General features: G+C 50.7%; 2 protein-coding genes across 6 annotated transcripts; one reads left to right on the top strand and one right to left on the bottom strand.

The window, feature by feature from the left end:
- Positions 1-960: 960 nt before the first annotated feature.
- On the bottom strand, positions 961-8,172 carry LOC144933007 (coiled-coil-helix-coiled-coil-helix domain-containing protein 2-like). 2 transcript variants are annotated; one of them, XM_078857429.1, is made up of 5 exons: positions 8,062-8,172; positions 5,557-5,782; positions 3,735-3,939; positions 2,784-2,931; positions 961-2,063 (listed from the first exon to the last, which is right to left on the bottom strand). In XM_078857429.1, the coding sequence occupies exons 2-5, from the start codon at positions 5,760-5,762 to the stop codon at positions 2,053-2,055; spliced, it is 570 nt and encodes a 189-aa protein (XP_078713555.1). In that variant the 5' UTR covers positions 5,763-5,782; positions 8,062-8,172; the 3' UTR covers positions 961-2,052. The 2 variants fall into 2 exon arrangements, with proteins under 2 accessions (XP_078713555.1, XP_078713557.1); XM_078857431.1 differs by lacking the exon at positions 8,062-8,172 and adding an exon at positions 6,982-7,010.
- On the top strand, positions 7,605-27,764 carry LOC144932995 (V-type proton ATPase 116 kDa subunit a 2-like). 4 transcript variants are annotated; one of them, XM_078857417.1, is made up of 22 exons: positions 7,605-7,742; positions 9,588-9,786; positions 11,364-11,442; positions 12,172-12,269; positions 13,061-13,195; positions 14,118-14,224; positions 15,376-15,502; positions 15,807-15,889; positions 16,198-16,291; positions 16,647-16,805; positions 17,777-17,911; positions 18,659-18,809; positions 19,450-19,589; positions 20,129-20,286; positions 21,019-21,109; positions 22,041-22,159; positions 22,569-22,794; positions 23,277-23,408; positions 23,745-23,888; positions 24,579-24,696; positions 25,157-25,328; positions 25,708-27,764. In XM_078857417.1, the coding sequence occupies exons 2-22, from the start codon at positions 9,670-9,672 to the stop codon at positions 25,799-25,801; spliced, it is 2,679 nt and encodes an 892-aa protein (XP_078713543.1). In that variant the 5' UTR covers positions 7,605-7,742; positions 9,588-9,669; the 3' UTR covers positions 25,802-27,764. The 4 variants fall into 4 exon arrangements, with proteins under 4 accessions (XP_078713543.1, XP_078713542.1, XP_078713541.1 ...); XM_078857416.1 differs by having other exon boundaries at positions 7,636-7,760; XM_078857415.1 differs by lacking the exon at positions 7,605-7,742 and adding an exon at positions 8,023-8,150.
- The last annotated feature ends 195 nt before the right edge of the window (positions 27,765-27,959 follow it).

The raw sequence follows: 27,959 nt of genomic DNA on the forward strand, positions 1-27,959 counted from the left end.
TTAATAACGTTCAGCACAATTGTAATGACAGGGGAGTCAACCTACGGTGTGAATGGACTAGTGGCCACGGGAGGTAATGGCAGAGGAGTCAGCCTGCAGTGCGAATGGACTAGTGGCCATGGGAGGTAATGACAGGGGAGTCAGCCTGCAGTACGAATGGACTAGTGGCCATGGGAGGTAATGACAGGGGAGTCAGCCTGCAGTGCGAATGGACTAGTGGCCATGGGAGGTAATGACAGGGGAGTCAGCCTGCAGTGCGAATGGACTAGTGGCCATGGGAGGTAATGGCAGAGGAGTCAGCTTGCAGTACGAATGGACTAGTGGCCATGGGAGGTAATGACAGGGGAGTCAGCCTGCAGCACGAATGGACTGGTGGCCATGGGAGGTAATGACAGGGGAGTCAGCCTGCAGTGCGAATGGACTGGTGACTACGGGAATGATCGAGAATATGAGCGTGGCCAGGTGACGAAGAGAAGGTGCGGGAATGGGGGCGTGGCCTCAGACCGTATATAAGGGAGATGCACAGGAGACTTGGGGCTGTTGCAGTGGGGTCTTCGCCCGTTCGAGTGAACGTGGCTCCTTCATAAAGAAACCATGTCAAGACAAGTGCGTTTATGTCGTCATTACACAATAACCACGCAAACACAGATTCCAATTCCCAGGCCGGTGGCAACCCGATCCGTGTGCATCTCTTCTCTCACCTCACACAAGACGTTTCTGTTGGTCTACGCTTTCTTTACCCGACTACATCTCTTATCTTTTTGGCCGTAAATGTGCTCACACGCACTGCAGTTGATGTTTGTTTGTGAGAACTGCAGTCTGTAGTTGGCGATGCGAGTCGCGAATGGGAAAATACGGTCAGATCGTGAAGAAACCACACTCATATACACCACAGGGGATGCTGCAGCTTGAGTTTATTATGACTAACTCCAGGCATGCCATCACAACGTCCATCATCGATTTACCAATGCAAATGTAATTACACAGAGCGTGAATCTCAATGACTGCCAGCAGTAGATGAGTCTTCACTCGATTCGTGCATTCGTTTCATGAGGGAGACTTGCCGATGGTTTGAGATGGATCGGAGATGCACTTGGTTCACACACTGTGCTAGGGTCTCGACGAGCTGAGTTCGACTCCCGGCCAGGACTAAGAGGAGTGGACGACGAGTGATATCCGAACTGGTCCCGGACCGTTCACCCCCACCCACCTCACGATTAGAACCAACCATCATCAGCGTAGTAAAGTATGGTTAAACGACCCCCGAGAACTAGCACATCATTAAAACGGCATTTGTCCAGCAGTAGATCCAAATGGGGCTGTAAATTATTGGTAATAATATTGTCAATATTGCATTGATATTATGGGCACAATACACCATCAACAAATGTCCGGTAACACCAGAACTGAGAAGTGGCCACTTAAATAGCCGGCCATGGGGAGGAGGAAGAGACTAGCTAAACAAACGCTAACCTTCTCATTACTCAAACCAGTTTGACATCCAGCCACCAGTACTAGCCCTTCCACTAGCCATAACTACTCACTCAACCATTAGTACTAGCCGTCCCACTTACCCTCACCAACTACCCACCCAGCCACTAGTACTAGCCCTCCCACTATCCCGAACCAACTATCCACCGAACTACCGCCACTATTATATGTTCGCACTGTGCTAATCGGAGGTGCTCCCACTGACCCTAATTCTTTGCCCCTAACCCCAACTCTGGTCCTTCACAAGGCCCCTTTTCACTTTTTGTTCACTTTTCATTTTTGGTGTTCTCAGCACAGACCTCTCGAAGTCGGGAGGTGGGTCATGCGTGTGTTTGACGGAGATTGGCTCGGTGATTGGCTAGTGTTGGTGTGAGGCCGGCGGTGGTGGTGTGTTGGCTCGTGGGTGTTAGGGTGGCGTGCAGCGCTGTGGTGGCTGTATAAACATGTACACATTCTCATGCCCGTGACATATGTGTGATGTGAGGGGTCCCAATGGCGATGATCGTTGGTGTGAGATCCCCGCTCCTCTGTACTCAGGTCCCAGGGTGATGTGTCACCTTCCTAAATGAGACCTGTCAAGGCAAAGACAATTCATTTATCGTCGAATTTTGTTATCTTTTTCAAATTCATATTCTTCTCTGTTGGCATACTAAAAACAGTGCAACACGAGGCTGGGTGGCTCAGAAGCCAGAGTGCTGAGCTGGCACTGCTGAGATCCTGTGTTTGAATCCAGACAGCTGCCTGTGCTTAAACTGAGTGTAGTTGGTTGATAGTCTCAGCCCCAGAGTCTGGAGTCTGGCACTCAGAACTAGGAATCTAGAGCTCAGATCTGAGAATCTAGAGCCTGGAGCCTAGATCTCAGAAGCTGAAGCTCAGAACCAAACTAAAACTAAACTAAACTTTTATTTTATTTTTCCAGGTAAGGCCCACTGAGCTATATAGCTCTTATTCAGAAGTGACCTGGTCACAAATTATAGCTCAACAAAGTGGATTTATAGCAGCCAAATATTCAAAACACATGCTTATAAATGTGGAAGGAAAACCCAAAGCAGCCGGAGAAAAATCCACACGACCACGGGGATAACACGCAAACTCCAAATATACAGGCGCCAGGGTCGGCATCGAACCCACAACTTCCTGTATATCAGTTGAGGGAGCTAACATCTCGCCACCGTAGCACACAGGAACCTGGAGCTCAGATGCCAGAGTTTGGAGCCTGAAGCCTGTGGAGCTATGCACCAGGGAGCTTGAAACCTGGTGCCTAGAAGCGGACACTTGCAGGATTCACCCACCATGCCCGAGCTTGCAGTGGCGCAGAGCCTCGCCGAGGGAGGCGCACAGGGCCGGGTCCCTCTGTCCCTGCGCGCACTCCATGAACTGCCGCAGCTCCCATAGGCACTGCCCCTCGGCCGGCGTGTCCCTTCCTCCGTCTCCCCCTGCCTGCGGTGGGGGGGGGGGGGAGAAACTATTCATGATCTAGCACGAGCAGCGCTTGATTTCACGCTCGATACTTTTTCTGGTCGTGGCTAGGCTGAGCTAAGTACTTGACTATTAATCGCAGCCAAAGTGGGATGAAAACTGGATGTGGTGTCCCGGGTGTGTAAATATTTTCGAAGGCGCTGACCCCGACGGACCCAGCTGAAATGAAGCCCTGTGCACGGGATGTCCACCCGTCGTGTCGTTCACTCGGCACACCCATTTCCAATCCCTCACTAAGAGCAGCCCTTTAAAGGGCAGCCGGTCTGTGTTAAAGTAGAAAGTAATTTATAATTTCCTATCTTTTCCCCTGATTGTTTCCCTGATTGTGCCATCCGTGTTAGAGAACGGCCCACAGAATGAGATATCACAGACCTACCTCTAAGGTTACTTTAAGTGACCTCTGGTCCACACAAGTAGGGGGCAGCACTTGCCCACTTTGCCACAGAGATATAATATTGTCACCACACAATCTAGCCAATATTTGTAATTCCAAAAGCAGCAATTTAGCCAAAGTGCAAAACCAAATAAAATTGATTTGTTTTTGGTGGCGGGTTTAACGACACATATATTTACGCGATCTAACACAAAAAACCCTCTATTATGGATATCAACTTTTATATTATAAATGTCTTGTTAATTCACTGGTGACTTGCTACGCTTGAGAACCCAATGTTTTCAAAGGGGCGGATTTGCCAAATTTAATCTCGACATTCGCAACAACGTGATCCCGACCGACCCACAGATTCCCCATCAAGCCGCGGCACCTGGGGAAGTGCTTCGGAGTGCTGGGCCTCGGTGGCCTCTGAGCCTCCCTTCAGGGCCCCCGTGAGGACGTTCCCCACCACGTGCCCCACGCTGGACCCGATGGCCACCCCGGCCGCGGTGCTCGCCATCTGAGCCAGAAGGCTCGGCTGCTGGGGGGCGGCGGGCGGTGGCGGGAGAGGCTGGAGAGGCGGGTGAGGGTAGGGGCTGAGAGGTAGAGAGAGCGAGAGTGGTTCACACAAACACGTAGGTTTACGTCCATTGATTAGCAGCTAGGCGCATGGGTCAGCGTATACAGTACTTGCACACATAGGGCGTGCATTTTAGAGAAAATGCATGCCGGGTGACTATTGGTAAAGCACCGGAATCACAATTGGAAAGTTGTGAGTTCTAATTGTGCTCACCTCATTGCTATTAAAATGAAATAAGAGCAATTACAGCGAGTTGTCAATCTACTGCTGAATGAAGGTCCTCCCACACTGTCAATCATTTTCAATGACGGATACCCAACACATAGGTGACCCTTACATTGAGTGTTGGTGTCTGAATGGGGTCTTATCTGGGCGAAGGTTGGTGAAGGGGGAGACCCAGGACATGTTAAATATCACTCGCCACCCATGTTAGCCGTGGCCTGAAATCAAACTTAGGTGGCCGGGTTCACAGTGCAGCGTGCGAACCACTCTGCCATCGCTCCATTCAAATGTATCAACTCATCAAAACCAGGCCGAACATTTTCAACCGGGGATAACTTTTGTTCCCCTTTGTCTTTTGATTACTGCAATCGCGTATGTGCAGGTGACATGCTGCATCCGAGCGTGAAATGTGTGGCGCAGCTAATTCCCAGGGCACTAAAATTAGATGGCATGATACATGAAGGGCCCCCCAGAGCTCATTATCCTGAGGTCGAGTGGAGTTCATTTCGGATCACAGTCTCTAGGGATAAAGACCCTCACAGCTGCTCATTAACTACATTTCAGAAACCAGTGAATGGTCTCTCATCAGATTTCTAAAGCTAAGCTGGGGTGCACCTGAATAGTGCTTGGATGGGTGACCGCCCTGCACAAACACGTTGATATAAGCTGCAAGGTTACATTGCGGCCAACAGAGAATGGCACAGCAAATTCCATTGTACTCCGATGTGTATTCTCCCCATCTTCACCAACCCACAATTGACCAGCATGGTGAAGTATGGTCAAATAACCCCCTCAGCATGGGGAGGTCCTTATTCGGCAATGGGATGACAAAGGTGCTATACATGTCCTCCAGGCGTAACCACAAGCTGCATTAAATATGCTTTATAAAAGCGCCTAGTAGATGTAAAACACGAAGGCTCTCTTCAGCTCCTAATCATCTAAGCGTTTACATAAAATAGAAAATATAATTACCATATAATATGTAAGGCCCTTTGTCAGTTCAAGTGGCTGTTTGTTCATCCTTCACTACTGATGTTAGCCGTTGCTGGGAATTAAGCTCAGGTCTCTGCGTTTGTAGCGCAGTGTGCGAACCACTGCGCTACATATTACCATCCAGTCTATGATGTATCAAGTCATATTTTGACAATTTTATTCCACGTTTCGCTGGAGAATACAGCCAGCATCATCTGGTGTTAAGAAAGCTCAGCTCTGACACTCAATAGATTACGTGCACGCTCAGCCCGACATTGCAAGCGTAAACTTTCATAGCCAAAGGAAGGCCGTGTTGGATGATTTGGTCGTCATAACGGCAGATATCAAATGGCAATCTATGTGTAAAGACCCCCCGTGCGGCCAAAAACAAACAGCAGGAACGACGATGATGATGATGATGACGACGACGACGACATACCTGACAGCCCCTGGCGGATCCCCTCTGGACTGGCGAGTTCTGCTCCCACGAAACATAATGGCTTCGTTGCTCAAGATGCCCCCTTTTCCAGTTTGGTACCGGCTGCTGGCCGGTTGGCTGATGCCACGGAGTGTGCCGTCTGTAGCGATGGAGCTGTCCGTCTCAGACTGCTCCCCCGTCGGCGAGACGACGCATCTGTTGGTCATTTCCTCCAAAATCCGATTAGCTGGACATCAAGGGGACATCAAGGGCACATGCAGGAGGGCAGTGTCACTAATGATCTGCCCCGTGCGGCTTAGCCAATAATCGAGAAGGCTCTCAGTCTGCTCCTGTGTGTTCACGTGCGTGCACACGTGCTTCCACCCTTGTCATTCCACTAGCGGATGCGGTTAGTGGGGGTTATTTGACCATACTTCACCACGCTGGTCAACACGGGTGTGAAATTGGGGGGGGTGGGCAGCAAAGACTCGGGAACATGCAGGTACATACGATGTAACAATCGCATTGTCTGCATTGTCCTCTGCTGACAACCACGCAGCCTATAACTAATGGCTTGCAAGATATAATGGGATCAGGCGCATATTCTGGGGGATTTGGTCACAGCTTTCGGCTGTGCTCGTGCATGGTTCATATGCCTCGTCTGTGTGAAGCCGTGTGCTGGAGCCTCCAAACATTCCATCAACAGCGACAACTTGGCAGGCAGGGCCCTCCTGAAAATGAGTCATGAGACTCGGTTTTTTTTCCCGAATATAGATTAGTTAACGTCGAACTTGTGTTGGGAGTTCGATTACCGGTAATTAGTTACTACATCTAGCTCCAAACGTGTGTTTAGAGTAGAGTTGCCACCTGTCCCTGATTTTCCCAGACCGTCCCTTTTCTGTTAGAAGTTTTCCTGTGAAAGCTGCAAGGCCCCCGATCATGTACGCAGCTCACAAGCGGCAACGCCTCGTCACACAAGCTCAACTCAACCCCATCTTCGCGGTTGTTCATCTTTGACCGTGAACACGGATCGTCGTCGAATGTGTCTTGCGTGCACGCAGTGTTTAGCACACTGCTGGGCTGTGAAATCGGCAATCTGGGTTCAATGCAGTAAATGGCAGTGGTGTCGGTGATGGTGGTAACCGTGGTGGAGTTGGTGATTATTATGGTGGTGGTGGAGTCGGTGATTGTAGTGGTGGTGGAGTCAGTGGTTGTGGTGGCTGTGGTGGTGTAGTTGGTGATTGTAGTGGTGGAGTTGGTGATTGTGGTGGTGGAATCGATGATTGTGGTGGTGGAGTTGGTGATTGTGGTGATGGAGTTGGTGATTGTGGTGGTTGTGATGGAGTTGGTGGTTGTGGTGGTGATGGTGATTGCGGTGGTTGTGGAGTTGGTGGTGATGATGATGTGGCGGTGGACGGTGTTGATTGTGTTGCCCCCCCCACCTACCACCACGATTGAAAACACACGCCTCTGCGCGCCTTTGTTGTGAGACAGAGGCAATGGCTCAGGGAAAGGAAACCTCGCGAGAGGAAGGCGTCTCGCGATAGCAGCGCGAGGCGGAAGCGATGCGGGGTGGAGCCCCGCCCCCTTCACCTCCTCCCCCTCACCCCCTCCCTGCTGCCGCGTCACGACAGAAGTCACCTCGTTCGCTCTCATCTCACTCGCACCCCTCACCACTACTCACCACAAGCTACCCCTCACCTCGTCACCACAAGCTACCCCTCACCACTCACCTCGTCACCACCACTACTCACCTCGTCACCACAAGCTACCCCTCACTACTCACCTCGTCACCACCACTACTCACCTCGTCACTACAAGCTACCCCTCACTACTCACCACAAGCTACTCAACTCATCACCACAAGCTACCCCTCACTACTCACCTCGTCACCACAAGCTACTCCACACTACTACTCACCTCGTCACCACCACTACTCACCACTCACCTCATCACCACCCCTCACCACTCACCTCATCACCACAAGCTACTCCACACTACTACTCACCTCGTCACCACCACTACTCACCACTCACCTCATCACGACCCCTCACCACAAGCTACCACTCACTACTCACCTCGTCACCACAAGCTACTCCACACGACATCTAATTTCTACTCACCTCCTTACTACGAAATATTCTTCACCGGTTACAACAAGATAACACGCGCTGACAACCTCCACTACCTCGCCAGTCACCATCACGGCGAGTGCCCATTGACAGGTCACGACGGCGCCCTGCCTCCTCGTTACACACACCTCGTGACACACACCTCGTTACACACACCTCGTTACCTCGTTACACACACACAACCTCGTGACATACACCTCGTTACACACACCTCGTTACACACCACACCTCGTTACACACACCTCGTTACACACACACAACCTCGTGACACACACCTCGTTACACACCTCGTGACACACACACACCTCTTTACACACACGCCACCTCGTTACACACGCCACCTCGTTACACACACCACCTCGTTACACACACACCTCGTGACACACACACACACCTCGTTACTGTCGTGCTCACGGAATCCTCGTCACTTTACGCCTCCACTGTCCGCGACTGCAGCGACGTTGCGCGCGACTCGCCACTCAAGTTGGTCGCTGCGCGCAATCGGCCTCGCTCAACCATCGCCAAAACAACGACACTGACACACGAGCTACTGTACACCTAGCTACTGTACACCGTCGCCCACTATACAGTACACCTACCTACAGTACATCGTCACCCACTGTACAGTACACCTGCAGTACACTACAATACAGCACGCGCTGTGACCCGCAGCACAACAGCGATGTTGCACAGAACACGCCAGACGGCACGCTGCTCGTACTGTAAACACGTGCGCTGCTAGACATCTGTACTACACGCAATCACGAAACCATACTGTACGCACTGTACATGTGTTATCTTCTTCTTTGCGTGCGTGGACTGCATCGCACTGTACTCTGCGCACTGTACTCGAGTACTGTACTCTGCGCACTGTACTCGAGTACAGTACATTGGCGTCCGTCGCCGCGGTTCAGAGTTTTTGAATTGACGGCTTCACTGCCCGGCAAGGCCTCAACTCTTAACGTTCTGACCCAGCCCCTTATAGCTCATCGGATTCCTCCAGTATAAATACTGATTCTGATTGTTGTTGCTGTGTCATCCCAGTCGAGAATTATCGGGTGTACTCTGTTTTCACATTTGAACCCTGACTTCACAGGACCCTCGACTGCGAAGCGTACTGCGCGTGGTATCTTTATTTATGGTTCATACCCCACCGCTCCCCACATCGTAGTATTAATCAGGGCGGCCGCTGTAGTCGAACCGTGACCCCGGCGATGCTGTATCCACCGGCAATAATCGCCGCTCTACGTGGCTCTGGGGAGGGGAGCCACACTTAGACACACGTCTCTAGAACGACGTGAGAGCCCACATCATTGAGCCTCATCAAGCAGTTCAACCGGCTCTGTGAAATATTTGCGCGCCTGGTAGAACGTCAAGAGGACATCTCAGTCTGGCTGTGGCGACGAGTCACGCGCCACCTACTCCTGACTGCCAGCGATACCCGAAACACATTCGGTGATATGCGAGTCGGCAACTTCTGTAACGGTGCGTGTCGTTAGCCTCGATTAATACACTTTGGTTGATCCACTGCTGGATGAAGGCCTCTCCAAGCTTTGCCACGTAGGATGTTCGTTTCGGATATCACTCACCACTCGTGTTAGCCGTGGCTAGGAATCAAACTCGGGCAGCCGGGTTTTCAGCTAACCACTTCTTCACTCGTCACAAGTGTAACTCGGTTTTTCTCAACTCCAATTTTCGTGGTCTCCCATCATTCTTCATTGTTGTGCCTAAACATATTTCCTCTCCATATACAAGTGATTTCATGCCACACTGCACACATGTACAGTAGCATTTTACATTTTCCCCATCGGCAGATATTACTTTTCATCCAAGACGCACGCTGTCTTGCCACGCGTTCACAGGTGGTTTTAACTAACCCACTTGCTGTGCTATCTCGTTAACGCTGCACGCGTGCCACAGGAATCCAGCCTCGGCTGGAGCACCACCAGCTAGGAGGAGGAGGAGGTGAAGGAGGTGGTGGTGGTGGCCACCAGTAGCAGAGATGGGCTCCATATTCCGCAGCGAGGAGATGTGCTTGGCCCAGCTGTTCCTGCAGGACGGCACCGCCTACAGCTGCATGAGCGAGCTGGGAGAGATGGGTCTGGTGGAGTTCAGAGATGTATGTACAGCTCCAGTCTAAAACGGTCTCTCAAGTGCGTTACCAATGCGACCGCATCTCAAACCTCTTTGCCGACTGCAAGGCATTCATTTCTGTTGACCAATGTCACGATTCGCAATTTCTCTTCTGGGTTAGATCGTGTGGGTAATAGAAAGTTAATTCAAATAGGAATTAGAAAGGGCTGCTAATGGGGAAGGACAGCCCAAGGCAGGTCTGTGATTGGACAAAAATATGGGCTATGATTGGGTGAATATCTTCAGAGATGGTTAAGCTTTAATCTCTGTTTCCTTCCCTGCATCTGTGGGGACAGTCGCTCGCTTTTTGTTTTGAGTGCACGGGAGAATCCTAGGGGGGAGGAGGAGGAGGAGGACGGTGCAGGGAATATCACTCCATCTCTGCGGTGCACGTGCTCTTGAGCCACGATGCCCAGCTCGGCTTGAACTTTTGCCCAATGAGGGCAGAAACCAAAGGGGAAACAAGAATCCACACGGTAGCAAACTGCGCGAGTGGAACTTGGTGATTAGGTGTTGACTTAGTAAAAATAAAACCACAGGCTTTGGCGATTGTGATATTGTACAGGCATCAGCGTTATTGGCAATGGTGACATCTTGACCTTCTGATGCATGGATTCTAAACTGTTTATAAATGCTGATAATGTTCAATGGCGTTGAACGGTGGTGCAATAGCTCACGCACTGCACTATGAGCCCTATGACCTAAGTTTGATTCCTGATCACGGCTCATGAGTGGGGATTGATATCAGAACCTGGGCTTCCCCTTCACCAAGCCACACTGACCAGCATGGTGAAGTATGGTAAAATAACTTCCTTGACTGACAGTTTACAAAGGTCTTCAACCAACATTTAATTGACAAAGATCTGTAAATTATTATTATTATTATGTTGAATGGTCCCGAAGGCATTTTTGTCAAAATCTTCCCTTTCCCCTCGCATCCACAAGGACAAAAGTAATTCCGTTGCTAGGATTCTGATGATATATTGTTCATAGCCATTCACTACAAACTGTGCTCGCTTGAGGCGGTCTCATTGTGCTGTAGGATATAAAATCACTTTTGGGCATTGTAAAAAATATTGCACCCTGGTTTTCCCACGAAAGCCCAGCGGGTATGTTGTGAATGTGAAAAATTAAAGTTGTTATTTGAGCATCGGAGGCTTATGTCAAAAGTGATTTGTATCTGCTTGTGCCTTGCGGACCAGTGGTGAGTGTGTGCGTTTGGAGTGGGGGGGCGATGGCGCAGTGGTTAGCGCACTGTGCTACCAACCTGGCGACTTGAGTTCTCTTCCGGGCCATGGCTAATGTCAGTGGCGAGGGGTTTTTGTAACCGGTCCTGGGCCTTCCCCCAGCTCAACCCAGCCTTAAATGAGTACCCAGAGTTGCGTGTAAGCATCGCCACTGGCGAAGACGAAGGCGGCCGAGCATGGTTCTGCCCACACCACCGGCTTGTGCGTCATGCCGGCCGTAGTGGATTGTTGCTCACAGCACGTGCCCCAGCAATTTTTACGGCTATAACGAGATCTTTGTCATTTGTCTCTTGTGTGTCATGTGCTTGGTCTTCAGTTGAACGCACAAGTGAGCGCCTTTCAGCGGAAGCACGTGGCGGACATCAGGAGGTGCGAGGACATGGAGAAAATTCTCAGTGAGTGTAATTGTGGAAAATTAGGGACTTGTAGTTTATGTTTCCCTAGCTTCACAGGATGGAATACTTCATATACTTGCCAAACATTTATATTTCTTGCAACTGTCTTGGCTCAATTGTGATGTTTGCATTCATGGCTTGGTTTTAACTTGCATTATATTCAGGTTTATTGAGAACATAAGACGTGATCATCATCAGCCATGATCACTCCACTGCTGGGTGGTCTCCCCAAGTCATCATCCATATCTCAAATTTTTGCGATGAAGCAATCCACCTGACACCTGCACACAAACTGATTTCCTCGCTCCATATCCAGAGTGGATGCCGTGTTGTTATCGACCATCATGCCTGCCCAAAAACCCGCTTTTATTCATTAAGAAGCACACGTCTGTTTCCCCACATAAACAATACACTTTTGTTTTTAAATGAATTGCTGCTGAAAAAATGCACTACCAGAAGGGCAGTTCGACCGACGGCACGTGTTAAAATAAATACTTTACTTTATGCGCAGAGAAAGATGTGGGAGGAGGGCACAAAATTTGTGTTTTTACTTCTCTTCTCCACACCGCCGCTAATGACCGTTTCCTGTTACTTTTCTCAACGGTCAATCCGATGTCTCTCACTTGTTTTTCTGATCCCTTGCGTTGGTGTCTCTCAACGTGATGACAAACGGTAACGGCATGCTTTATTTGCCCGTGTCTCCGCCTGCCCCTGTCGGCCATCGCCCAGACTACATCGAGAAGGAGATCACGAAGGCCGGCGTCGCGCTGCCTCTGACGAGTGGGAATCCCCGCGCTCCTCTGGCCCGTGACTTGCTGCAGATACAGGTCCGTCTTCGCTGTGTCAGCCAGGGCTGTCCGGTCTGTTGATACTCTCGAATCATTGTCATCCTCATCATCCATTATCGATCCGCTGCAGGAGGCAGACTGCTAATTCTTATGCAGCTATGTGTAAATGATCGCATTGAGTAGATGGTCGTGAGGAGGCTGGAGTAGAGGGAGAAGTAATGAGCACGGGTTGAACACGGTATGGATGAGATTAATGGTCAGTCCCAACATCGGTGAGTGAAACTGATGGGAACAGTGACCGTGGTTGTGGCAACGCTTGTGTCTCACACCAAGAAGCTCCTGAGTTCGATTCGTGACTCGGGTGCCTTTCTGTATGGAGCTTTATGTTCTCCGCTGCTCTCTGGGTTTCCTCGGGGTTATTCGGTTTACTCCTATAGCTCAAAAAAAATCCCATACAATGTAACTGGTATTGGCCAGACATCCCATATGAGCTCGTCAAGGCTGAAACTGATCAAACATATGGAAATGCAAATAACCAGCGTGGTGAAGTGTATTTATTACCTGTGAACTGGGATTACAATTTTTTTCAGAAGGGTTATCTAGTTTTCACAATCGGGGGCCGTGTTGCTATTTGGGATTACACGTAGCAACGTCGCCCCCTTACCGCAAACAAACTTTGCAGGACCCTTCTGAAAAAAGAATCGTAAGACTCAGGATGGCTTTGCTGCTGGGATTAACAAATCATAGATTAGAGGGAGGTACAGACTAGACGGAGGATTATTTGTCGTCGTGTTTACGCGTGCGCGCACCGCTGCGCGCGTGTGGCTCAGACGGAGTCGGAGAAGCTCGAGGGGGACCTGCGCGAGGTGAGCCGCAACCAGGACACGCTGCGGCACAACCGCCTCGAGCTGGAGGAGTACTCGCACGTGCTGCGCATCTCCGAGGCTTTCCGGGACCAGTCCGAGGTGCCATCACCCATGCTCCACACGGCTCTCCACCTCCACCCCCACCCCATCCCTCCCGCCTTATCCCCCCCCCGTCCCCACCTTCTGCTCCACTCCCCACCCGCACGCCGCATCTCACCCGGCCTCATTTCACATGAAATTTATGGGCAAATGTGATTGATGGAAATCGTCAAAAAGAATTGTGATGGGTTGAAAGTTTTGATTTGCATGCACACAGGCATATGAGCTCGTCAAGGCTGAAACTGATAAAACAAATGGATATGCAAATAACCAGCGTGGTGAAGTATGGTGAAATAACCCTTTTGTCAATCCAGCAGTGGATTGACAAAAGGGCGGTATATGCCCACACAATTAACTTACGACTGTCAAACCATTGCCCTCTACTCACAGGCTCATGCCCACTTGCAGCCCGGTACCCAGTCAACTCGTGCCAAAAAGGGACAGCTGCCAATGGGGGTCCCCTTGGAATGTTTGAGATGAGATGCGATAGAAGGCACTTTGAGTTGCTCAGACATTTACGCTCTATAAATGCAGAGTTCAATATAATAAAAATGATACGAATTTGACTTATCTTCTTGGTTCTTTCGGTAAAGTCACGTAGAAGGGAAATAATAAAATAATAAAAATTCTCACGACGTTTCGGCCACAACGCAAGCAGCCATCCTCAGGTGAAGAACAGGTCTGTCGGAAAGACAGACCGTATTTTATTGTTTTATTTTTATTATTTTATTATTTCCCTTCTGCGTGACTTTACCGAAAGAACCAAGAAGATGAATCCCTGCAGTCACGAAAGCTTTAAATCGGAATGTGACTTATTCAATAAAATAGAAATTGGTGGGAGTTGCCTGTCAACGTGAAATGCCACCCGCTGGATCAGCTGGTCCGTGGCCTCTCCATCGTGTTCTCTCTTCCTACCGTGCAGGAGCAAATTATCGAGCAGACATCCAGCGAGTACGAGGAATTTCCGTCAGTGGAAAAGGAGCCGCTGGTGAACTCTGGGCTTGTGCAGCGCCTGGGAGCCCGACTAAGGTATGGCCGCGAGCTCGCTCTCCCGTCGCGGTCCAAGTCGCAGAGCAGTTTCCTGCTCTGCTCGAATTACCATTAAGGCATTGGCACTCCCCTCCAGTTGATGGCCCTGCAGAGCCAGCGGTGGAAATTATGCGGACCTGAGACAGGAGCGAGCCTCTCCTTAAGAAAACCGCTGATGACTTTCCCAGCAAAGTTGTACTCATCTTATCCATCCTAGAGGAATGAGTCAACCCCCCCAACGGGATTAGAACTTGCAACCTTTCTGATTGCTAGCCGCTAGCTCTACTGCCGATCACGCATCTGCAACATTCTACTGGTTGCACGCATCTGCACCATTCTACTGAATGATAATAGGGTTTTTCTCTTTCTGGCAATATTTCCATAAAGGGCAAAACCCTATTATCATCATTTAATACTGGCAAAGGAGGTCTCATGATTCTACTGAATGTCTTCCCTCCGAAATATTTTACTTAATACCATTTTTTTACCTGCATAATTCCTTGAGATAGAAAATGTCATTTTGTCGGGTTGTCCAGGGTGTCAAGTGACGTAGCAAACACACAAGGACACGTATACAAACATATTAAATCTATAACTTACACAGCCTACATGATGTAATGAACATCACACTGCAGTCAAACGCATAAACAAAAACAGAATTGCAGAAGTTTATTACATGGTACATCATCATGAGCCTATATGCCCTGCCATGAAGATTTTCTCGTTATAACTATAACATGTTATAAACACTGCGCCACCTCTCCACCCCCCATGAAGTATGAAGGTTTATTATTAAAATAGTCCAGCAGAATTTATTGTTTTAATTCTGTTTCACATCCCCTGCCCATTGCAGGGAAACGGTATGTAGATGACGTGGCTCCAGCTCCTCTCTAATGGACCAGGTCGATGGGGGGGGGCAGTAGAACTGTGGTGTAGGGGGTAAACAACCGTCAGAGTGATTCACCACTAAGGGGGAGAGTGACACCCTCGGTGGTGCCAAAGGGGGGGGACACTTTGTGGTGCAGGGCCCACCCCAGCAGCCCGCTAGCGCTGGCCCTGAGATGACAGCTGTTCTCTTCATTGGTGTGTGCGTGCTTCCGCGTGTGTGTGCGTGCGTATGTATGCGTGTGTGCGTGTGTGTGCGCGCGCAGCTTCATTGCGGGCGTGGTGCACCCCGGCAAGGTGGCGGCGTTGGAGCGGATGCTGTGGAGGGCCTGCCGTGGCTACATGGTGTTCCACCAGATGCAGATCCCGGAGCCTCTGGAGGACCCCGACTCGGTCTGACTCGCCAACTCTCAATGTCTCACAAAGACAAAGATCCCCCGTGTAGCCTTAATAGACTGTTGGGGCAAGTGCTGTTAGCGAGCACCTATTAAGGCGGGCACGGCACACAGTAGGGTGGGTTGCCAATGCCACGTTCAACCACCTTGGCCTCCCCGCCCCCCCCCCAGTGGTGATGTTTACACACTGCACCGGGTACTCATTTGAGGCTGAGTTGACCTTGTGTATTCATATATTCATATACACAAAGGTTATTATGTTCATATTGATTATGGCCTGACATGCGTGGTGTGTGGAACAGGGCGAGAATGTGAACTGGTGCGTCATCCTGGTGTCGTACTGGGGTGAGCAGATCGGCAATAAGGTCCGGATGATCTGCGAATGGTGAGCTCTCACCCTTTCCGATGCATATTGCTCACCTCCCCCTTCTCTGGTCATCATCATCATCGGCCACGATCAATCCGCTGCCGGATGAAGACCTCCCCGAGCCGTTGCCATCTCTTAACGATTCTCTCGATCCAATAATCCACCCAGCACCTACACGCGAGATTATTTCATCGCTCCCGTCGCATTCCATCCCCTTGGCCGCCGCTCCGTCATCGTTGTCGACCGTCGCTCAGCCGCGCCTTCCTAGCGACTCGTGAAACGGAGGATATGTGTCGAGTAACCGTTCCCTTCCCGCTCCCTCCCAGCTACCACTGCCACCTCTACCCGTACCCAGACACGCAGAAGGAGAGGCGAGACTTGCTCATGGGGCTCTTCACGCGCATCGAGGACATAAAAGTGGTGCGTTTCTGGTACACCTCGGAGAGTATCAGCTGTTCGCAACTGAGGAAGGCTTTGTGTCACCGTGTGGATGGATTTTGTGTCACCGTGTGAATGAGTTTGTGCCACTGTCTGAATGGGTTTTGTGCCACTGGATGAGTTTGTGTCAATGTGTGGATGGTTTTGTGTGTGTTTGCGTAGACTGATGACAATCTATTATTACGCCCATGATACGTGCATCTATTTGTCTTTATGAGATTAGATTATTTTCGATTCATGCAAATTATACGTTAAATGTAAAATTTAGGCTAACAGAGTGAAGAAAACTACAAACGGGGGGGAAATTTTAACAAATAGTTATAATTTCTTATTTCAGATTGGAACATTTCACACCGAGCAGACAGCATCAGCAGTTAATTTCCTGATCCAACAACCCACTAACTCACCCTCGTGGCAGGTGCTGCTGCGCACAGACGATTACCTGCGCCAGATGCTGCTCAAGGCGGTGGACAACATCAGCACCTGGCAGCTCCAGGTGAGCCGAGCGCGTTGGCAGCTCAAGACGTGACTTGATGCCTTGATGACACTGACAATTCGGCACATGCTGAAAGTGCACTCTAAACTAAACTTTTTTTTTATTTTACCAGGTAGGCCAACTGAGGTATATAGCTCTTTTTCAGAAGTGACCTGGCCACAAATGATATCTTAACAAAGTGGCCTATCGCGTGGAAATTGATAGCAGCCAAATACTGTAACCGAACGTTGATTATACATGTGCAGGGAAAAACCAGAGGACCCAGAGACAAATCCACGCGATCACGGAGAGAACACACAAACTCCAAATATACAGCTGTCGGGGTCGGGACCGAACCCACGACCTCCTGCTCACCAGGCGAGGAGATAACATCTCGCCACCGCAACACCCCATTCGCGGCAAATCTCCAACCGTTGCTAGTTCTGGCAGGGTCTGGCTTTTTCTGGTGATGTGAGGTCCAGATCCAAGAAATCTTCCCTGATGGTATCTCACGATTTTTTTCTCTCCGCAAAACCTCCATGCATTGGTCCACTGGTGGGTTTGCAAAGGGGGACGAGTAGCAGGTCCAGGTCTGGTGCAGCCATCAGTCGCCACTGATGTTAGCCGTGGCTCGGGATCGAACTCGGGTCGCCAGGTTCACAAGCGCAGTGTGTTAACCACTGCACCCACCGCTCTACCCGTACATTGACGAAAATTCCAAAACAATTTTAATTTTTGTAATACAACCGTGCCTGCATGCGCTGTGCGTGAGCGGGGCTGCGCAGGTGCGCAACATGAATATGATCCCATCTTCTTCCTCTCCCGTCGGCTCAAGAGCCGCGTAAACAATTCGCCGAATAAACTCCCTCCGTCTTTGTCTTCTACCAGCTTTGTTGCTTCGGACATTATTGCATCCTTTTGTCTCTCAGTGTCACCCTTATTACATCAATCCGTCTCGTCGCCTGTCTGCCTCTGCCCGCGGGGCTGCACAGGTGCGCAAGACAAAGGCGATCTACCACGCGCTCAACCTGTGCCGCTACGACGTCACGAACCGCTGCCTCATCGCGGAGGTGTGGTGTCCCACGGCGGACCTGGGCAGCCTGCAGGACGTGCTGCGACAAGTCTCCGTGAGCATCACGAACGAGCACGTGTGCGCGCATCCCTGCCCCACCATCTTTCTAGTGTCTCACTTCGTCACTGAGCAAGCGTGACGGGTGCTTTCCGATCTTCTGCGTCTCTCACGAACGGTACCATCCAGCCGGACACGTCCTTTCGCCAACCGATCCGATTCAATCTTCTCTTCCCTTTCATTTCCCCTGCAGAATCGTGTTTGCCATGTCCTCCAGCTGTGATGACACTCTTTATGTTATGTCCTGAATATGGCCACCTTTCTTGTTTGCAGCCTTTCTCTCTCGGCACCTCCACATTATTCTTTTTGTGACCCCCATCGTCGAAACACCCCCTGATCCTAAATGACCCATGCTGCGTTCATTCAGTCTCCGTGTCAAACGTTATGATATCTGTTTTGCTGCACAATCTACTGGTGCAGATTTATGTTGTATGTACATATGTTGAACTTCTGTCGTACCGTACATAGCCAACCATGCTAATCGGAGGCGCGGGGGAAGGACAACAAACGAAACACAAAATAATTATATTCAGAGCCAAATGTTTAGAGTTCAGAGGATTTATCTATCAGTCATAGAAAGTGGTGAAGTGGGATATGAATATAAAAAGGCACGATTGTTGAATTGAGTTAATAACTAACTACCTGCCCACTGTGCCTTTCGTAATGCCGCTGTACGTGTAACGCCACTCGCTTGCAACGCCACTTGTCTGTAACGTTGCTGTGTGTGTCCGCTGACCGGGCACAGATCCAGGGCGGCGCGTCGCTGCCATCATTCCTGACGCGCATTCCCACGCGCGAGTCTCCGCCCACGCTGTTGCGCACCAACAAGCTGACGGGCGGCTTCCAGGGCATCGTGGACGCTTACGGGGTCGGCAGCTACCGCGAGGTCAACCCAGGTGCGCCAGGACACGTCGCTGTTATATCGACGCTGTCAGACTAGAGTTGAAATCATCGTTAATTTGTTAGCTCTGTCAGTCCGTCCGTAACGGAGGTGGGTGGTGGTGGGTGGGTACCTATTGTAAAGTTGATCCAAAATGAAACAAACTTTAGTGCAAAGTTGTGTTGCTATGAGGGACTTTGCAAACCGGACACATTTATCAAAGGATTTCACAAAACTTGGAGAGACACAAACCAGAGCAAAAATGACGATTTACAAATATGCATACTTGTTTTGCCCCGTCAGCTCCCCAATCTGCTTCCGTATCACTAAATTCAATCCATCCCAAAACAAACGCTCATTGTAAAGTGTAACTGAATCCAAGTGTATGCATGCCTGTATCATGTCTTGTTATTTTAGTCTTTTGGACCTTGCACAAAACTCCTTGTGCTTTCCACAGGCTTATCTATTTACAGTATTTGACAGCTATAAATTTCCACATGATGATAAGCCACTTCGTTGAGCTATCATTTGCGGCCAAGTCGCTTCTGCAACACAGCTATATAGCTCGGTGAGCCTTACCTGGTAAAAAAAAAAATGTATAGCTTAAATAGTCATTAGTATGTTTGACATGTGTGTGTGTGTGTGTTGTCTCCCAGCGCCGTACACCATCATCACCTTCCCGTTCCTGTTCGCCGTCATGTTCGGAGATTTTGGCCACGGGATTCTCATGCTGCTCTTTGCGCTGGCCATGGTCATCATGGAGAAGCGTCTAGCACCCAAGGCCGCTGAGAGCGAGGTACTGGCCTAACCGCGAGTGACGATGGGGGTGGCTGGGGAGAGGTGGGTGGGGGGTGTCAGCTTGGGAACGGTCTAATCAGCAGAAGAGGAGTGGGGGGGGGGTGCATACGGGGAGGTTGAGGTCAGTGGGACGTACCTTGGGAGGTAACCTACGGTGAAATGAACGGCAACACTGTCAAGCAACATTTTTACCCAGGTCTTCTCTTCCAAAATCTAAAGTCTATTTTTGTTTTACCAAAGTAAGGCCTACTGAGATACGTACCTCTTTTTCAGAAGTGACCAGGCCACATATGATAGCTCAACGAAGTGGCTTATCACGTGGACATTTTCTCGCAACCAAATACTCTAAACGCACATTTCTGAATGTGGAGGGAGGAAGCGGAGGACGCAGAGAAAAATCAACATGAGCACAGGAAGAGAGACATGCAAACTCCAAAAATACAGGCGTCAGGGTCGGGAACAAACCGACAACCTCCTGTACACCAGGCGAGTAGTAAATGATGACGACGATGTCTGTGTGTGCGTGTGTGCGTCCAGATCTTCGGCATATTCTTCCAGGGTCGCTACATCGTGCTGCTGATGGGGCTCTTCTCCATCTACACGGGGCTCATCTACAACGACTGCTTCTCCAAGTCGATCGACCTCTTCTCCTCGTCCTGGAACGTGACGGCCATGTACTCATCCGGGCCCTGGACGTACGTGGACATATGCACACACGCGCACGTGCACACACTCACACTGCCTAGAAGCACACACGCACAAAGACAAAGATCCCCCGTTATAGCCTGGACAGACTGTTGGGGCAAGTGCTGTTAGCGAGCACCTATGAAGGACAGCACTGCACACGAGGGGTGGGTGGCCAGCACCGCGCCCAGCCGCCTTTGTTTGCACACTGTACCGGGTAGTCATTTGAGGCGACATAGGGGAGGCCCATTCAGGACCGATTCAGATAATCGTCGCTGTTGATGACCGAGAGCGAGAATCAAACTCGTGTCGCTGGGTTCGTAGCGCAGTGCGCCAACCACTACACTACCGCTCCCCACACACACATGCATACACACATGCACACGCACGAATATACAAGCAGACACACACAGGCACACTCGCACACACGCACATAAGCATTTCAGTCTCAGCTTCATATCAAAGTATCACGGTAAAAGTGCCACTGCCATTCCTTTCTGACGCCACTGTTGGCGGAAGGGGCCTCCACGCGAGGCAGCTCCACGGAGCCCCTGCGGATGGTATTTGGCCTACTTTTCCACCCTAGCCACACGTCGTGGAAAAGGTGGGAGTACCCACACCTTTACTGCACCAACACGCGGCCTGCCGCGAGACTTGACCCTCGTGTAGCCGTTTGTCTTGCCGGGTGGACAGAAGTGGAGGGAGGGAGGGAGGAAGGTGTTAAAATCTGCTTTTTGTCACAGAACGGAGGTCGTGAGGGCGAACAAGCTGCTGAGCCTGGACCCCAAGGTGGAGGGGGTATTTAGTGGACCCTACCCCTTCGGCATTGACCCCGTGAGTCACCGCCGCTTCGTGTCACTGCCTCGTGTTGCCCAGTGTTGTGCAATAGCGTGTCCTGTGGAATTGGCCCAAGTCTGTTGGTTCAGTGAATGAACGCAAATAAAGATTTGATCCATCGCAGGGGATGTCACCCCTGCAATACAGTGAAGTTAAACATATATACTTTTAAGTATAATACGATTTGTATCTCTAAAGTGTGCACATACCATATCTAGATTCGATTAGTTTGTGTCATATGTAAACTAAACAATTTTTATTTTACCAGGTAAGGCCCACTAAGCTATGTAGCTCTCTTTCAGAAGCGACCTGGCCACAAATGGTAGCCCAATGAAGTGGCTTATCACGTGGAAATATATAGCAGCCAAATACCATAAGGGCATATTTCTAATGTGGAGGGAAAAACCGGAGGACCCGGAGAAAAATCCACGTAACCACAACGAGAAGATGCAAACTCCATATGTACGGGCATCAGGTTTGGGATTAAACCCACAGCCTCCTGCCTACCAGGCGAGGGAGTTAACATCTCGCCACCGCGGTGCCCATAAATGAGTCTGGGGGGGAGCGGCGGTGCAGCGGTTGACATACTGAGCTATGATCCCAGTTCGCCGAGTTGGATTCTCGGCAAGTGATACCTGAGCTAGCCCTCCACCAGCACTTCATTGACGAGCTCGGTGAAGTATGGTCAAACAACACCGATGACCGACACGGCATGGGGAAATGCCGTCATCCAACAGTGGATTCACAAAGGCTTGTAAAGTATAATAGTGATGATTATTATTACCAACATGTTTCAAACATCCAGTTTTTTTAATTCAAATGACGTCGAATTGTGTTTTAATTGGGGTACTCGTTGCATTTTAAGGGGTTGCTATCCTATTGAAAGGCAATGCACAGGTTATGTGACTTAGGTATCGTGCGTTTGCAGATCTGGAACCTGGCCGCCAATCGCCTCACGTTCCTCAACTCCTACAAGATGAAGATGTCCATCATTCTGGGCATGGTGCACATGACCTTTGGAGTCATCCTGAGTGTCTTCAACCACCGGTACGGTCGCTCGTTCACACACGTACACACCAGGGAAGTGGGGAGGAGCGGTGGCATGGTGGCTCGCGCGCTGTACTTTGAACCTGGTTAACCCGAGTTTGATTCTGAGGCACACTGTCATCACCAACCAGCGCCGACTAGCGTAGTAAAGTATGACCAAACAACCATTATGACCGAAAGGCATGGTGGTCGTGGTGATGATGTGTTTTCAGGACACCCCTCAATTCATAGTTCACCACCGCCCACAGCAACACTGTGGTTACAGCCATAAACCACCGCAGTCGTACACCGCAGCCGTACACCACAGCCGTACACCGCAGCTGTACACCGCAGTCGTATACCGCAGTTGTATATCGCAGCCACCACTACTACACTTGGCTAACCCCGTGGTTGCGCGGCACTGTGGCAGGTTTTTCCGTCGCCCTCTGGATATCTGGCTCGTGTTCATACCAGAGATGGTGTTCATGCTCTTCCTCTTCGGATACCTCGTGCTGATGGTGCTCTACAAGTGGTGCGCGTGGGGTGTGGACGACGCGCAGACCGCTCCCAGCATCCTCATCATCTTCATCAACATGTTCCTCTTCCGCCCCTCGTCCCGGGAAAAGGGCGGCCCGGGCCTGCTCTTTGCGGGACAGGCACGTCGCACCGTCAGACGCGGCCGACCGGCCGGGCGAGCGTGCTGCTGTGACCACACACCACTTCCCTCATGCGCCGTGCGGGTTATCATAGGCGCTCACAATCAGCGCTTGCCCCAACAGTCTATTAAGGCTATACGGGGGATCTTTGTCTTTGTAACCACTCCCCCTTCCCCCTGGGGGAGCAGTAGTGTGGTAGTGCACAGTGCTCAAACCTGGCAACCTGAGTTTGATTCTTACAACAGGCCACAATTAGTGATGAATATCTGGACCAATCAACCACCAAATGTACAGTACCTTCGGTGGTGTATGAACATCAGAATTAGAGAGATATGGTTGGTGGGGCGTGTTTCTGGCCACACCACCTCCCCGTACGCCGTCTCGGCCATTATAGGTGAACACTGCTTGTTTTCACAGCCTGTTGAGGCTACGTAGGGATTTTAAATTTTGTTTGTAATCTATGTTGGTGTGTGCATCCTCAGGAGGGGCTGCAATACTTCCTGATGATGGTGGCCTTGCTGATGGTTCCTCTGCTGCTGCTGGGGAAGCCCTACGTGCTCTATCGCAAGCACATGGTGCAGGCTCGCCACGGCGCCAACTCGCGTCGAGACGGGGTGCGCCAACTCCACAACGCCAAACACAGCGGCGACCGTGGCTCTCGCCAGACGGCCAGACGGCCCACGGCCACCCGGCCACCGAACCACACGGCCACCCGGCCACACGAGCACACGTCCACCGAGCCACACGGCCACCCGGCCACACGAGCACACGTCCACCGGGCCACACGTCCACCGAACCACCTGGCCACACAGCAAGCAAACCTTGACTACCCCCACGGCATGTGGAGGCCCTCATCCAGCAGTGACATTGACAAAGGGCTGTACGTGTGCATACGTGAAGTGTATCCAATGATAATGCAAGGTTGCGTTTGCCATTTGCTTGTGTGCCAGAGCTCGCAGCGCATACGCAGGTACCAAGAGGAGGAGTACATTCCGCTCATCAACGAGACGGATGATGTGACCGTTTCCATGTTGATGCCGGAGGAGGACACCGAACCCGGTGCGGACGCCGGCGCCGACACCGGCGCCGAGAAGGTGAAGTCACCGCGCGTGCCGCGTTTGTACAACTGTGGCACGACGCGCGACGTAATGCCGCGCGGACACGAGCGTTGGGACACGCGGAGGACGTGTGTGTCGCGGTGCACGCCGACTGCTGTCGCAGGAGGTGTGAACGCGTCGGAGCAAAGGGGCCACTTTTATTTTAAAGGCTTTGTCATTTTGAACATGGTAAGGATTGTGCAGTCGCTTCGTAAAGGTAGACGGATGATCACTCTCCGAATTTTTTGTTCACGAATCTTTGGAAAGGAAAACCAAACAGGCTGCGTCTTTCCGCATTGATCTGAAGACAGATTTCATGACCCGCTGGCCAGGGGGCCAGACGCGGCCTTCGAAGGAAGAGATCGCAGAGCCTTAGACAAGAGATAGATCAGCGAGACGGCAGAGCTGTAGGCAAGAGACGGTTGGTTACGTACGGCGCGAAAGAAGTTCAACATACGTACATAACGGTCAGTAGGATTAAAGTGATAAAAACGAGTACAGAGTGGCATGGAGACGAGCGATAGAGGTTAGCGGTCACGCGTGTCGACGGTATGAGGTCACGACACCGCCACGCTTGATCCCACGCGGCTCTCGATGTCACCACAGCACTTGCGTGGCACCGCCAAAAAGTGCAGTTGGAGAAGCCCTGCCCTGAGACTCGTCCCCACTCTGTCCGTGTTCCTGTAGTTTGACACCGGCGACACGTTCATGCACCAGGCGATCCACACCATCGAGTACTGCCTGGGCTGCATCTCCAACACGGCCTCCTACCTGCGCCTGTGGGCCCTGAGCCTCGCCCACGCAGGTGCCGTGAGGTTTTCCCGCGTTGTCTCGCCCCGTGTCGTCTCGCCCCGTGTCATCCTCCCACCGTGTCATCCCCCCACCCCCACCTCCCCTTCCCCTGCCCCCCGCCTACTGCCCCGCGCACCCCCCCCCCCGCCCCGTATTTGTTCGGACCTCTCTGTTGTTTCGCTCGCTTATTTAATAAACTTCCATTTTGTGTTTTCATCGCCGTTGTTAGCTTATTAAAGAGGTCGCTACGGGTCTACCGTGGTGGCCAGCAGAGGGGTACCTCCCGATTAGCGCGGTTGGCTATGTATGGTGCGGAAGAAGTTCAACATACATACATACATACAGGGGTAGTTGAAGTAAAAGCCATTGTACTCCATGCTCCCCCGCCTTCAACAATCCGCACTAACCGGCGTGGTGAAGTATTATTAAATAACAACCACCTCACAGTTGCGCCCTACGTTGCGTCCATGCAGAGCTGTCGGAGGTGCTGTGGAACATGGTGATGCGCACCGGACTGAAGCTGCCCAGCTCGGCAGGCGGGCCCCTGCTGGTGCCGGTGTTTGGGTTTTTCGGTTCCCTCACCGTGGTGATCCTGCTTTTCATGGAGGGTCTCTCCGCGTTCCTGCACGCCCTGCGCCTCCACTGGTGAGTCCCGCTCACTTCCCTGCGTCCCCACAAGCCTTGGGGCAGCAGGTTGGCGCAGTGGTAACGCTCGTGCCTCGCTGCAGGAAGAGCCCGGGTTCGATTCCCGACTCGGGTGCCTTTCTGCGTGTCAGCTGCCACCCGCAGCGTAGCCCTGCGTCGGCCTACAACGCCAGTTCATTACTTGGTGGTCACCCCCTCGAGCACCAACCAAGCGCAGCCCTGCTTTAGTTTCCGAGATCTGTTGAGATCGGACGCATCACGGGTGATTTGGTAATGAGGTGGCGATATCACCACTACTACCACCACCTGTTTGTGTATGACGGTTGTAGCTGTGTACTTGGAGCACGTGTGTTTGGTGTGTGTGCGCGTGCGACTGCAGGGTGGAGTTCCAGAACAAGTTCTACTCTGGCATGGGGTACAAGTTCGCTCCTTTCTCCTTCGCAACGATACTGCTGAGAAGCAGACACGCGTGATGATTCCTCACTCTCTCCGGCATCGTCATAGCACCATCCGTTAAACGGGCACCTTCCCTTTTCCACAAATTCAAATATCGCAACATTTTTAGCGTTGCTTACCCGAGGTCGTTAATTGTCGAGTGTCGTTGATTGACACTTCCATTCGTTGACCGCCGTATTTATGATCGTTCAGACGTGCAAAGTGAAAGGGCTCCGGCGCAGTGCTGCGGAGAGCGCCCCTTGCGCTGTTTTTGCAGTAAAGTCGATGGTGGATGTTGAAAAACGTAGCCCAAAAATATTCTTTGTGCCAAAAGTTATTTTTTTCGGGAATGGGATAATAACAAACTAGGCAGGCATGATTAAAAATATATATTAAATACGTGTAAACTATAGTGTCTTGAGTTTTAGAATAACGAAATATATATGCATACAGGTGATTTGTTTTTAACAAGATTATTTAATTTCCTCTTATTTTTGGAAGTGCATTTTCTTGGCTTCCTGAAGCTGTGAAGACGAGGTGCGAGGTGTACCATTCAGACAATATTGAATCTTGCTCTATTGACAAAGAAAATTTGCAATGTCCACATGAAGATCGTTACACGGAATGTATACGTAATACCACGTTTGCATGCACACATTGCACACAAGTGGCATGTGGCAAGCGCTGCTCAGGTGTTCAGCCACTTCTGCATTGTGCTTAATACACGCCTGGCATACAAGGTAAAGGTGCAGCCCTGCACGTATAACGTTCACGCCACTGCTAGCGGAAGGACCTGTAGAGCCCCTCTAGGAGGTATCCAGACATCTTGAAAGAGGTGGGAGTAGCCACGCTAACCCCACCAATCGCGACGTGGCGATGGGCCACCTGGCGTGATTTAACTCGATGGAAAAATGTATTGTAATGGAGGTGCTCCATTCTGAACACTTGAACTTGCCACGTTTTCTCTTCTGTATTGCATTGTGTCGATAAACACCGAGTGTTTGTCTTTTGCCAGGGCATGAAGAATACACGGTCCATGGGGACCCTTACAAAAATATGGGGATTCTGTAGAACGGGCTACATATGAATTTGCTTTTGTTTGCATGTGTAGAGTATCTTAAGATTCTCTGCTGAGGCCGTGACACCAATTGCATCAGCCTTGCTAACAGAAATCCATATTGTTTTTAGCAATACAAGTGAATGTACCCTGAAGAGTATGCGGTGACTGACCCGTGTTGGGTCGACGTGGTAAACTTGTTCGCTCATTCCTGGGTGTTCACAAATTGTCGACTTGCCTTATGACGTTTTGTAAAAATACCCCCCGAGTACCGAGACCGATCTCCAAAAACCCGTCGTGGATTTTTGGAAGCTTGTGACCAGTTGCATGAAACAGAATAATGACTTGCAGGGTTTTCTGCAGCACAACAAAATGGCCTCTACGAATACTAACTTCATACCCGTCTTGTTTTCGTAAACTTTGGAAGGGCCAAAATCAAGACTTGGGAAATTTACACAAATTAACTGAAAACTAAAAGTTTTAAAATGTCACCTGTCCGACGCACTCTCGCGTCGTACCGCGTGTCGTGCGCTGCGACGTCCGACGTTTCGCTCCACGTGCTGAGAGCTCCCTCTGGAGCACACATCGGCATGACTATGCGCAGTCGACGCACTCGGCAACGTTGTGTGATGGACATTGCGGCAAGGTTTTGAAGCCACACGCGACTTTTGGAAGGGTTGCCGAGCGGTGGTGAGACCCTGTTTCCATTGACGTAAATTAAATAATCTCACAGGAAATGTTCCCTTTGATAATGAGGTTGGTGGGTGGGGGGAGATCATAATTTGTATTATCCAAACGGTTACTATTGCACTTGCATTCATGGGACCTGACCACGTAACCCACATCCCTGGGTCTTGCTTTAACGTCGGAGGTGAGACCGACATCACGGAATGGTTTGATTTCGTGTCGTCGTTGAAGCGAATTAATAAATGCTATAACATTTACCGGCTTCGGTAATGAAGTGTTTTGCGATGGGTGAATTTCATTCGGGGATTGGAGCGGTGGTGGTGGTGGTGGTGCGGTGCTTCGATAACCGCGATGTTGCTATCCGGCTACGAGGTTATATTCCGGGCCATGAGTGACCACAGTGGATCGTGCGATCAGAACCGGTTCTGGGTCACGGAACCTTTAAGTCGCAA

The sequence above is a fragment of the Lampetra fluviatilis genome, chromosome 6 (genome assembly GCF_964198595.1).
Source record: "Lampetra fluviatilis chromosome 6, kcLamFluv1.1, whole genome shotgun sequence".
Lineage (NCBI taxonomy): Eukaryota > Metazoa > Chordata > Hyperoartia > Petromyzontiformes > Petromyzontidae > Lampetra > Lampetra fluviatilis.

Coding starts and splice junctions, on each gene's coding strand:
- LOC144933007 (XM_078857429.1), bottom strand. CDS start 5,762: ATGACCAACAGATGCGTCGTCTCGCCGACGGGGGAGCAGTCTGAGACG. Junction 3,940..5,556: donor GATCCGCCAGGGGCTGTCAG/GTATGTCGTCGT, acceptor TCTACCTCTCAG/CCCCTACCCTCACCCGCCTC. Junction 2,932..3,734: donor ACTCCGAAGCACTTCCCCAG/GTGCCGCGGCTT, acceptor CCCCCACCGCAG/GCAGGGGGAGACGGAGGAAG.
- LOC144932995 (XM_078857417.1), top strand. CDS start 9,670: ATGGGCTCCATATTCCGCAGCGAGGAGATGTGCTTGGCCCAGCTGTTC. Junction 15,503..15,806: donor CTCTGGAGGACCCCGACTCG/GTCTGACTCGCC, acceptor TGTGTGGAACAG/GGCGAGAATGTGAACTGGTG. Junction 22,795..23,276: donor GCCTGCTCTTTGCGGGACAG/GCACGTCGCACC, acceptor GTGCATCCTCAG/GAGGGGCTGCAATACTTCCT.